The sequence below is a fragment of the Physeter macrocephalus genome, chromosome 4 (assembly GCF_002837175.3).
Source record: "Physeter macrocephalus isolate SW-GA chromosome 4, ASM283717v5, whole genome shotgun sequence".
NCBI classification, from domain to species: Eukaryota; Metazoa; Chordata; class Mammalia; order Artiodactyla; family Physeteridae; genus Physeter; species Physeter macrocephalus.
The window spans coordinates 131,592,761-131,605,597 of record NC_041217.1 but is presented as its reverse complement, the minus strand read 5'-3'; the positions used below and the strand labels follow the sequence as shown (position 1 = coordinate 131,605,597).

Sequence of the window (12,837 nt, the reverse complement as noted above, 5' to 3'; positions counted from 1 at the left end):
GAAACTTCAAAGCTTTTGCACAGCAAAGGAAACCATAAACAAGACGAAAAGGCAACCCTTAGAATGGGAGAAAATATTTGCAAACGGAGCAACTGACAAAGGATTAATCTCCAAAGTATATACATAGCTCATGCAGCTCAATATTAAAGAAACAAACAACCCAATCCAAAAATGGGCAGAAGACCTAAATAGACATTTCTCCAAAGAAGACATACAGATGGCCAAGAAGCACATGAAAAGCTGCTCAACATCACTAATTATTAGAGAAATGCAAATCAAAACTACAATGAGGTATCACCTCACACCAGTTAGAATGGGCATCATTAGAAAATCTACAAACACCTAATGCTGGAGAGGATGTGGAGAAAAGGGAACCCTGTTGCAATGTTGGTGGGAATGTAAATTGATACAGCCACTATGGAGAACAGTATCGAGGTTCCTTAAAAAACTAAAAATAGAACTACCATATGACCCAGCCATCCCATTACGGGGCATATACCCAAAGAAAACCATAATTCAAAAAGACACATGCACCCCAATGTTCATTGCAGCACTATTTACAATAGCCAGGTCATGGAAGCAACCTAAATGCCCAGCGACAGATGAATGGATAAAGAAGATGTGGTACATATATACAATGGAATATTACTCAGCCATAAAAAGGAACGAAATTGGTCATTTGTTGACACCTGGATGGATGTAGAGACTGTCATACAGAGTGAAGTAAATCAGAAAGAGAAAAACAAATATAGTATCTTAACACATATATGTGGAACCTAGAAAAATGGTACAGATGAACCGGTTTACAGGGCAGAAATTGAGACACAGATGTAGAGAACAAACGTATGGACACCAAGGGGGGAAAGCGGCGGGGGTGGGGACAGTGGTGGGATGAATTGGGCGATTGGGATTGACATGTATACACTGATGTGTATAAAATGGATGACTAATAAGAGCCTGCTGTATAAAAAAATAAATAAAATTTAAAAAAATAAATTTATAGAAATTTGTAAAAGAACTACCTCAAACCAAACTATAGAGGTTAAACACCTGGGGATATTGAAATAATTTTTTTAAAAAGCACACTTATGAATGAGGCAGAAGTAAATAAAACTGTGGGAAAGTCATTAGAGCTGGCAGATAAATCGCTGGCAATCTTTGTTTTAGATTTTTTTTTATGTTGACCCTTTTTAAAGTCTTCATTGAATTTTTTACAATATTGCTTCTGTTCTGTGTTTTTTGGTTTTTTGGCCTTGGGGCATGTGAGGTCTTAGCTCCATGACCAGGGATTGAACCTGCACCCCCTGCACTGCCAGGGAAGTCCCGCTGGCAATCTTTAAAAGAATTTATTTCTCTCTTTAAAGTTTGTGGCGAGTCAGTAGAGAGCAAGGGAGTAATTGGGAGCAAAGGACATAGAGAAAAAGATGGAGATGTTGTTACCTCTGAAAAAGAGGATAAGAAGTTTTTCAGGGGAGTTTGAGTTGGATGGCTTTCCTTCTAGGATGTTCATTTTCTAAGAATGAGTAAAGAAAATATTTTGACATTTGAGAGAAATGCTTCTCAAACCTTAGCATGTTCCAGAACAATCTGGAGGGTTCGTTAAACAGACACACTGCTGGGTCCCACCCCCAGAGCTTCTTATTGTGTAGGACTGGGGTGGATCCAGGAATTTCCATTTATAACAAGCTGCCAGGTGGTGCTGATGCTGTTAGTTATAGAGCAACCTGAGACCCACTGGAGTAGTGCATTCTTTAGGGATGAACAAAGGTTTGCACATGCTGTTCTCTATGCCTGGAATACCTGTCACCCCACCTGTATCCCCTCTCTATAAAGGTACATGTGAGTAGTTCTTAACCTTGGTTGCCCAGTAAAATCACTGACTCTAGTATCAGTTCCTGGGTCTCACGCCATGGAATTAATTGGTCTGGGATGTGGCCTGAACACTGGGATATTTTAAAGCTTTCTAGGTGATTTATTATGTAGCCAGGGATAAGACCAGATGATCTGTGAGGGTTCATGATGGGTAGAAAGCCAAGTGATGCCAGAAAGAGGGTGATAAGCTTCGGGAAAAGGTTCAAGAGGTAAAGGTCTGAAAGTTGAAGTGAAGACGTGGGGTAAGTTCTGTAGGACATGAAAGCTTTAGTGTCAGAAAGTTGTGCATCTTGAATCCTTTTAACTCTTAAGTTTCCTGTAGGAAACTGGATCACGGCTTCTTTCTTTCAAGGTTGCCGTGAGGGTTAAATGAGGTGTAACATTTAATAAAAATAGTGGATTGAAAATGTTAAGCATTAAATAAGTGATACTTTATTATTCTCATTATAATAACATAGTATTGAAGTCAGAGGATGCTAAAATTCCTTTTAAAATCCTAGTAGTGTGGTGGTTTTCCAGGTGGCGTTTGAGGTGTGCGCCACTAGATGGTGATGTGACTAGGTCACTTTGCTTCTTCTTACTTCACTCCAAACTTAAAATATTTGACACTTCAGACCATTATAGTTTGAAAACGGATAATTAAAATCAATATATTCTGATGTCACTAGAATCAGTGTCCCTAGATTCTAAATAAAAACTTTAATCAGATATGCTTTCTAGTTCATTAAGTTACACCAAACACCAGGCATGGGACAAAGCAACCTTTTATTGATTGTTCTGTAATGTGCCCTCATCCTAAGATGCCAACTTTCTCAGGGGTCACCTTAACATGACAGTCTTCCTGTCTGTTTCCAGCATATCTGCACTATGGATTTAAGATGCAGGCTGGGTGTGAGTGCTGAGTTTGTATTTTGTACTACAAGATTTGGGTCCTAACAAATCTAAAGGCTAATCTCATTCCTTTGCAAGACCAGCAAGTCAGGAAAGTTCTAAGCAAGGAGCTCAAGCTTTTATGCGCTGTAATGTCCTACTTACCTGGAAAATATTTTGACTTCTCAATTCTTCAAAACATAATTCCCCAAACCTATTTTTAAGGAAAGGTACTCATCCTAGGGTCCATGCAATAAAGACCTGTGCTTTATTACTCAATTAGAAAATTTACCACATATACATGGTTCTATTATAGAACATACAAGTCTGATTGAATTTAGTTTTGCTTTTAACATAAATTATTAAATGCCACAAGGAGCCAAGGCACGAGAGAGCATATCAGAACAGAAACGTTTCCAAGGAGAAGACAAAATTTAAGGAATTAAATATTGAAGGGGAAACACTCTGGGAGGGGGAAATTCATTTGGAGGGGGAAGTGCAGGGGTAGGTGCAGTTGGAGGGGAAGCACGGAGGGAGGGGTAGGTGCAGTTGGAGGGCAAGCACGGAGGGAGGGGTAGGTGCAGTTGGAGGGGAAAACACGCTTATTGGTTCGTCTTCTTCCAGGGATTCAAAGGTCTCTTGTTCCTTAGGCTTAAAGGATAAGGCTCCTTTCCCATCCTTCTTTTCATAAGTCTCGCCCTAGAGTGGAGTACTTTACTCCTTCTCTTCTTTCATTTCACAAGTCTCCTCCTCCTCCTCTTCCTTTGGGTCAGCAGCCTCCATCTGCTCACGTAGGCACTTATTAAATGTTTGATCATAACAAGGTTGGGGAGATATGAGAAAACAAAGTACTTTCATTAAGCGTCTGGTGAGTCTAAACTGATGGATGTGGCAGCTCAGGAAGCTCTGTTAATTTACTGCATGCGTCCCCCTCACCCAGCAGTTCCATATCTAGTTCTCCATCTTAAAGAACCTCTCGGGATTTCGGTCACAGTACTGTGTGCAACAATGAGGAGGAACATAGACTTACACAGCTTTTGAACCAAGTTAATGATTTTGAAGGGTGATTGGAGGCAAGGCGCAGCATCTGCTGCCTCCAGGCCCTGGGTATGAGGCATGAGAGGAAGGGCTGCTGATCTGAGTGATGTAATAAAGCCAGACCATAGGCTGTGGATCTCATGAGATGGAGCTGGTCCTAGCCGGGTGGAAGGACTCCAGACACCATGGCTCTTTCAAGTTGCACAGACCTTAGTACTGTCACCTCAGGATGCCGAAGGCTGTCTGCCTTCCCCAGGAATCCCTGTCTGTCCCTCCCCTCTCCATTTAGAATGGCATCCATATCTGCCTCCCCTGTTAGGTGACAGCAATGGCAAGCCTGCTTGTGGGAGAGCGGGGAACACATTTGCTCTCCCTGGGTTTCCTCTGTTCCCACCCATGTCCTCAGAAGGTACCACAGAAGTTTACACCCAGTAGTTCAAAATTTACTTTAAAAAAAAGTGACCAAACTTCCCATTAGCCTTTTTGCCTTCCCCCTTCCTCAAACACAGAAATAGACCTCTCCCAGCCTCATCTCCAAGCCTAGTCCCCGGTATTGCTGGACAAAGAGCACTTCAGACGCAGGGCTGAGCCAAGACTCCTAGACCACAGCTCTGTCTCCTCAAATTTGTATCCAACTGAACATGCCCTTCCAAGATCGGATTATCCCCTTTCACAAGTCATGCCTAGGAAGGCCAGTCAACTCTGAGACCAAGAAGGTTGATGCAAATGCCTTGGAGCTGTAGAGTTACCCTGGGGGTGATGGGTTTGTCTCCTTGCTTCCCTGCAAAAGACCGAACTATCAGTGAAAATGCTTCACATTTCCCATCCAGCCCTTTGTATTCCACTCCTACAAAATAGGCAGGAGCTCAGGGATCCTAGGTTTTAATATTGTCCGTTATTGAGAGGCCCATCCTATTTCAGGGTTGGGGGTGAGCTAGAGGCCTTCAGATTTTAAAGGGATATGAGTTTTTCTGTAAGGTGGTGCTACGTTAGTGTTTTTACATTTTCTAGCTAGATAAAGAAATTTAATTTTTACCCAAATAGAACTATGGCTTTGGTTTTACAGTTTATATGGACTCCTGAAAGTTTATTAAAGTTCAAAAGCTTTCTTCCTAGAACATCCATGGGGTGTATATCTCCTACCTCGCAACCCCTCTCCTTGTAGTACTGTGGGGAGGGGTGCGTTTTTCCCGCCTGTTGCCAAGCACAGCCATGAAGATCAGCTCTACTTGCAGCTGCTTGTTTGACTCTCTGCCCATCTTTCTTCCCAGCTCCATGTCTAGACTGTACTTCATTATATGCAGGGTGAAGCAGATCTCTAGGTGTGAGGGTCCAAGACCAGGTCTGTACCCTCTCACCAGGCGATTTGCCTCACACTGAATTCAATTAAAAGCACAGGGTTCCAAAAAAAGAAGAAAGAAAAAGAGCACAGGATTCTAGAGTAAAATGGCATGGGTTTGAATCCAGCCTTCAGTCCTTAGCTGACCTTGAGAAAGTTACTTAACCTCTCTGCTCCAGGTTCCTCTGTCTGTAATATGGGAATAATTATGGTACCTATGTCTTTAGGGACTCAAAAGAGTGCTTAGCATAGAGGAAGTGCTCAGTTTATATTCAGTATCATGGTGCTGTTATATGTTGAATAAATGAGCCAGTAAAGAAAGGAGCAGGTTGCCATCAAGTCTTGGCTTTTGAAGGTATCTTATAAAAAGTAATATTTTACTGACTTTCTTCCTCAGCCCCATAACAGATGGTCTGGTTCATGGGCAGCTGAGAGTACATGTCCAGATTCCCACCAAGTATAGGAATCCCCCCTCACCATATCCCAAATCGGTAGAGTTTTGAGTCTCTGAGTCCCTGCTTTGTGAGGGGCTCATGTCCTAACAAGTTGAGCCATTCCATTCTGTAACTGCCTTAGTTATTAGATTTTTTTCTTCTTAAAAAGACCCAGAACCAATCTCCTTGTAACCTCTATCAGTCTAACTCTGTTCCATGGAAATTCAGAATATTGAACCCTGTACGCCCTATTCCTTAGGAAGGTTTTAGGTTCATTCATTTATTCATTCCACAAATGCTTATTAAGCAGTTGTGTGCCTGGCACTTTCCCATTGAGAAGCTGTCCATATCCTCATGAATCCTGTGATTGGGTGGGAAGGACAGCTAACAGTCACACAAATATGTATCATGACGATTTGTAAGGAATACTTAGAGCGCTACGGAAAGGGAAACGTGGGAAATTAATTTAAACATGGGTAGTCAAAGAAGGCTTGTATAATGGAAGTGACCTTTAAGCTGATGCCAGGCCAACTGGTTTGGTGGAGGGGAGGGGGCGGGCCTCCATGCAGAAAGAACTATGGAATGTGGGGTAGAGTGGAAGATATAGATGGGATTAGAGGGGTAGGCTAGGAAGGACATTTGTGTGTATAGTTAGGGAGTCTTAATTTTATTCCAGGTACAAAGAAAGACCACTGAAAGGTTTTAAGCAGGGGAGGGCCATTATCCATTTTATATTTAAAAAGATAACTGGCTGTTGTGTGGAAGAGAGATTAGAAGAGGGTGAGTGGGGATTCCAGGTAAAAGGCAGCTGATGATGATTGATTGAATTAGGATGGTCACCAGAGAGATGAAAAGGAAACAAACTTGAGAAGTATATTGGAGGTAGAGGCCAGAGGATTTGGTGGTAGATTATTCAGAATAAGCATCAGTTAGGTTAGCATTCTAGTACCTTTCCAGCTGGACAATCACCAGCCAACAATCGGGTATTTTCAATATTATACCGAGTGGGTTTCTAATTAGGCAGCTGGAGGTGCCATCTATTAAGAAGAGGAAACCTAGAGGGAAAATGAGTAGAAGGGATTTGGTTGTTGGATCAAGAACTGGGATTCGGTTGTGTAAATTAGGCTTTGAGATATTAAAATGCAGATGTTGAGTTGGCAATTGGATATAACAGACTAAGCTGGGAATTGTTAGCACGTTGTTGGAATTTAAAGCTGTGGGAATGTGTATGCTGTGACCTAGACCCTGAGTGTGCAAGTGGGAGGTGGGCCAGGACTGAGCCACGAGGGGTGAGTAGAATAGCAGAGATGGAAAGCAGCAGGAGGAAAGCTGGAGAGTGGGTCATGGAAGTCTGGATCTGGCAACAGGGATGGAAACTGGAATGGAGTGGGGTTTTGAAAATGATGTAGTCTCAGAGTAGGTAGGATTACATAGGTCACATGCAAAGACAACTCCTCCACTACATTTGCTGTTGAGGAGAGGAAAAAAAAAAACAGAAACTGGTGGTAAGTACAGAAGAGAGTCTATCATTTTCTTTTTTGTTGTTTATCCTAAATATTCCCCCAATTTGTTCATTCTTTATAGTATAGTATTTCCAGAAGATCCTAAAACTTATGGATAGAAATGTTTTCCCCCAGAATAGGATGCTTCACCCAAAATGTGTTCTGATCCAGCCAGGGCTGGGGCCAGGGCCAGCCTGTGACTTTCCTTGTCTAAATACTCTATTAATAGATGCAACTAAGCTTAACTATTTAGGCAGTCATGCCCTCTGTTGGCTTAATCTGAAACTGCAATCAAATCAAGGTCTTGCACTGTTGTCAAGCTAAGTCACTTCACTCTGTACTTGAGTGCTATTATCTGGAAGAACTGTTAATCAGAAGCAGGGGTAGACCAGGAGTTCTTGAGAAAGAATCTCTGATAACTAGTTGAGGTGGAAGACAACTCCAGGATAAGCAGACAAGGCAGGCTATTTATGATTCCTCTTTAACAGATGAAGAAACTGAAACTCAAGCCACAGTATCATTTAAGTGGCAAAAACTGAACTTCAGATCTTCATTCTGTCAGAGTTATACCATATTTCTTCTTAATTCTTTGGAATGTTTTTGCAGAATAGAAATATAAGTGAATGTTTAAATGTTGGTTGTTCTATACTTTTGTTTGGGACCATCTAAAAGGCAAATCATAGGAAGTAAGAGATATTCTTTCTTTCATTCACCAAATATTAATTGAACACCTACTATATGCTAGACATGTTCTACATAAGGGGCATACAGTAGTGAATAAAACAGACAAACTTCATGCCCTCACATTCTAATATGAAGTGGTAAGACAATAAATAAGGCAAGATATATAATTAATTAGATAGTAATGGTAGTAAGAAGGAAACATAAAGTGGGGAAGGAACATGTTGTTAAACAAAATGCAACTGAGTGAGTTTGAAGATCTATTTGGCTTTATCCAATGATTCATGAATTGGGCAGCATCCCATTTAACAAGTAGAATGGAACTCCAAGGAGCTCTATACAAAATAGAAGGCTTTTATAGGGAGACGGAGGGTGGGACAAGGAACTTAAAAAGTGGATTATTTCAGGCAAAGTCATCTTCCCTTCCTGGGAATGCAGGGGGTCTTGTCAAGCAGATCCCCTCACTGGTGTTGATGAGGAAATTCCAGACTGATTGGTTTAAAATTCCACTCCAAGGAGGGGCTGAAACTGCAGTTAGGTTAGGTGTTAAGTCCTAGTAGGGCTTAGCATACATGACTATTTTGGGCCTGTTTCTTTTCTTTTTTTTTCTTAATTAATTTTTTAATTAAAGTATAGTTGATTTACAATGTTATATTAGTTTCAGGTGTACAACGTAGTACTTCAATATTTTTATGGATTATACTCCATTTAAAGTTATTATATAATATTGGCTGTATTCCCTGTGCTGTACATTACATCCTTCTATCTTATTTATTTTGTACCCAGTAGCATGTACTTCTTAATCCCCTTCCCCTATCTTGCCCCTCCCCACTTCCCCCTCCCCACTGATAACCACTAGTTTGTTTTCTGTATCTATGAGTCTGTTTCTGTTTTGTTATATCCATTCATTTACTTTATTTTTTAGATTCCACATATAAGTGAAAACGTACAGTATTTGTTTTTCTCTGTCTGACTTACTCCACTCAGCATAATTCCCTCCAGTTCCATCCATGTTGTTGCAAATGGCAAATTTCTTTTTATGGCTGAGTAATATTCCACTGTATATAGACACCACACCTTCTTTATCCATTCATCTGTTGATGGACACTTGTGTTGTTCTGTACTGTTTTCCATTATGGCTGCACCAATTTACATTCCAACCAGCAGTGTACTAGGGTTCCCTTTTCTCCACATCCTTACCAATTTATTATTTGTGGTCTTTTTAACAATAGCCAGTCTGACAGGTGTGAGGTGATATCTCATTCAGTAGGTTGTTTTTTCATTTTGTCGATGGTTTCCGTCACTGTGCAAAAACTTTTAAATTACTTCCCATTTGTTTATTTTTGCTTTTTGTTTCCCTTGCCTGAGGAGACAGATTCAAAAAAATATTGCTAAGACTTATGTCAGTGAGTGTACTGCTTATGTTTTCTTCTAGGAGTTTTATGGTTTCCAGTCTTGCATTTAGGTCTTTAATTCATTCTGAGTTTATTTTTGTATGTGGTGTGAAAAAAATGTTCTAATTTCATTCTTTTACATGTTCTTGTCCAGTTTTCACAGCATCACTTATTGAAGACACTGCCTCTTCCCCATTGCATATTTTTGCCTCCTTTGTCATAGATTAATTGACCATAAGTGTGTGGGTTTATTTCTGGTTTCTCTATTCTGTTCCATTGATCTATGCGTCTGTTTTTGTGCTAGGGGTCTGTTGTTTCTTTTTAAACGATATAAAATGTTGGGCTGGGGTGTTGGTGTGGGACTTTTAGTTAGGGTGGCCAAGGAGGGTGACTTCAAAGTAAAGACCTGAGGGAAGTGAAGGAGCTGGGGGCAGAGCATTCCAGGCAGAATGCACAGCACTCGCAAAGCACCAAGGTGGAGATGTCCCTGGCATGTTAGAGGAACAGCCAGGGGCCAGCATGGCTAGAGCAGGGTGAACACAGGGGAGAATGTTTGGAGATGAAAGTGAAGACATAACTGGGCATATCACCTACAGATGACCTTACAGACCATCTAAGAACTTCAGCATGTGATCCAGGGGGCTCCAGATTTCCCTTGGATGGTTTTAAGCAGAGGAGTGAAATAATCTTCTGTATTTTAACAGGAACATTCTAGCTGCTATAGACTGAGTGGGGGAGGGGCTGAAGCAGGGAGATGAGTAAGGAGGCTTTTGTAAAACTCCAAGCATGAGATGATTTTATAGAGACTTCCCTGGAGGTCCAGTGTTTAAGACACCGCACTTCCACTGCAGGGGCCATGGTTTTGATCCCTGGTTGGGGAACTAAGATCCTACATGCCACATGGCACGGCCAAAGAATAGAAAAAAAAGAGAGAGAGAGAGAAAAAGATGATTTTATGGAAAGACCAGTTGAATTTTATGAGGATTGAAAGTGGATTGTGAAAGGAAGAGTCATCAAGGATGACACCAAGGTGTTTGCTGAGACTGGAAGAATGAAGTTGCATTACCCGAGATGAGGAAGGCTAGGGAGCAGAGGAGGGGCGGGGGAGTGGCTCAGTGCTGGACAGGTTAGATTTGAGATACCTGCTGGGCATCCCATTAGGGATGTCAAATTGGTGGTTGGGTGTGTAGGTCTGGAGTTAAGTAAGAGGTGGTGCTGGAGAGACAGATTCAGGAATTATCATTCCATAGATGATATTTAAATTCATAAAGTGGTATGAGGTGAGATAACTAAGGGGATGTTGAGATGGAAAGATAAGAAGCTCCAGGAGTGAGCCCTGTGGCACTCTGATAGAGTTTTGGGAGCTATGAAAAACATGGCCAGAAGGTGGAAAGGAAACTAGTAAAGTGTAGTGTCATAGAAGCCAAATGAAGAAAATAGTTTGAGAAAGAATAATCCATTGTGTCAAATTCTGTAGATAGATTAAATAAGACTGAGAACTGACCATTGAATAGAGTATGGTTTCTCTAATTCTCCCCTGACTTATAATGGATTGTCTTTTTCTGACTCCCCCCCCTGCCCAGGTTGTGGCAGATACCAATATAAGTGCCATAGCAACTCAGCTTGAGAACATGTCTACGAGCTACCCCCTTGGTTCACCCGCTGCCGAGCACCATCTGGAGGACACAGAGTGAGTATTCTAGATGCAGAGTGCCTCTTATGTGTGTGGGCAAAGCTCAGTGAGACCTTTTCCAGATTGTAGAGTGTGGTCCCTAAAGGAGAGGAATGGGAAAGTACACATTACCTTTTCTAACTCCTAGGGAACCTTCAAGAAAGCAACAGGGTTGCCCTACTTCTCACAAGGCTTTGCTCCACCACGTGAGTTCCTCACAGACTGTTACCACAGGGCCTGCACACACTGCACCTGGCCACTGGGACTGGTGCCTGTGCAGAATCCTCAGATTTATAGCCCAGATGCACCCTTCTTCATTACGCAAGGAACCAGGTTTCCTCAGTTTTCTCAGCTAAAATCTTATTCTGAGGTTAAATCTTCTTCTCATACTTGCTGGCATTTTTCACTAAAACCTGTCACTGCAGTTAAAGTTGCTCATTAAAGCAGTGTTTCTCAAACTAGAATGTCCATAAGAATAACCCAAGCAGCATATTTTAAAATGCTAATTGCTCTGGCCCATTCTCAGAGATTCTGAGTAGGTGGTCTAGGGTGGGTTCTCCAGGACAGTGTTGCTGCAGATAAGCCAAGGACCCACACTTTGAGAAATGCTGCCCAAAGTTATTCGTCTCAACTCTACCAGTGCCTGGTCACTAGCTGGTGCTCAATAAATGTTTGTTGGCTGATCTGAACCCTTTATTGGAACGATCTGATGGTCACAGCCATTCCCAGCTTTTTTCTGATTGTTCATTAACTTAAATGACAGCTTTGAGTTTGTTTTTCTTGCGGAAAGAATATTAAACTAGGCTCATTTTACTTTTTTCTCATTATGAAAGTAATGAACGCTTGCTATTAAAATGTGACAAATACATGAAAGTATAATATTTTCAGGCTAGAGTGGCCATTTATTAAAAAAAAAAAAAAGAAATCAGGACCCTTATATGAAGAATAGTATACACTTAGCATCCTTTAACATGTCCATGGAACTACCAAGATGCCCTGTGATCTTGGGTCCTTTGCTATGATGCCACAGCTCCTGGCAGTTTGGGAACTTCTAGCATAAAAGAATTTAAAAATCACTTATAATCTGACCACTGTTAACATTTGGAGATTTTTTTTTTTTTACACTAGTCTTCTAAATGAAAGTAAATTAAAACTAACTGAAAGTGTGAGATAAATGGAGGTAAACTCCATCTAATGCTGCCAGTGGAGAAGTGAAGCTGCGTTCCTCCCTCTCCTGGAGAAAACAGGCTCTTAATTGTGGATAGGTACAATTATGAAGGTCTCTAATGATTTGGTGGCCCCCAGGGGCTAGCTCAAAAACAATGGCTTTGGACATCTAGGTTCCCATTTCAATATCCTTGGAAATAGGGGCTGGCTGTGTTTGAAAGAGGAGACATGAATCAAGTTCATGTCTAGCCAGTGGCCTATTACTGAGAGTGCTTATAAGGCCACAAAGTGATGAAACGTAGAGCCTTATTCATGACGTCATTACCATTCAGCCACAGGGGATAATACTTCATTATTTCAGCAGATATTTACTGAGTGCCTTCCTAAGGCTAGACACTACAAGTGCTGGGTCCTGAGGACTCAAACTTAGAAACGTAGGTGAAAGCATTGCCCCAGTCCTCATAGAACTGCCAGAGGATTGGATAAACAGACCCATAAATCCATGGTTATAAAAGAGTAAGTGTTGGAGAGCTTAGTTCAGTGAGAGAGAGAAGTAATCACAGAGTCCTGTGAAGCCATGGAAGAGAGGCGTAACTCAGCTAGGGAGCGTACTTGGAGGCACTAATGCTTAACCTGAGTTTTTAAATAATTGGAAAAAAACAGGAGTGGCATTTAAAACTGGTAATAATATATACGGGATAGACGTTCAGCAATTACTATGGATGCCTGCTGTAAACAACCAGCAAGTGCATAGCAAACAACTGGTATCAGTGGGAAGCAGATGAAAATCAAGCTTAAAATAAACCAGGCAGGGCTTCCCTGGTGGCGCAGTGGTTGAGAGTCCGCCTGCCGATGCAGGGGACACGGG

The 12,837-nt window shown here is 41.5% G+C and overlaps 1 protein-coding gene across 13 annotated transcripts in view; it reads left to right on the top strand.

The window, feature by feature from the left end:
* PATJ (PATJ crumbs cell polarity complex component) overlaps positions 1 to 12,837 on the top strand; it is a 363,430-nt gene that overhangs the window by 335,460 nt on the left and 15,133 nt on the right. For 12 of the 13 annotated variants that reach the window (XR_008617259.1, XM_028489331.1, XM_028489330.1 and 9 more), the window contains one exon: positions 10,714 to 10,820. Coding sequence is in view for 12 of the 13 variants with exons in the window: in XM_028489331.1 (XP_028345132.1) it covers positions 10,714 to 10,820 (107 nt within the window). In the remaining variant the exon portion in view is untranslated. Of the gene's footprint in view, positions 1 to 10,713; positions 10,825 to 12,837 lie in introns of those variants that run through there. The other variant, XM_055084567.1, reaches the window with a different exon arrangement.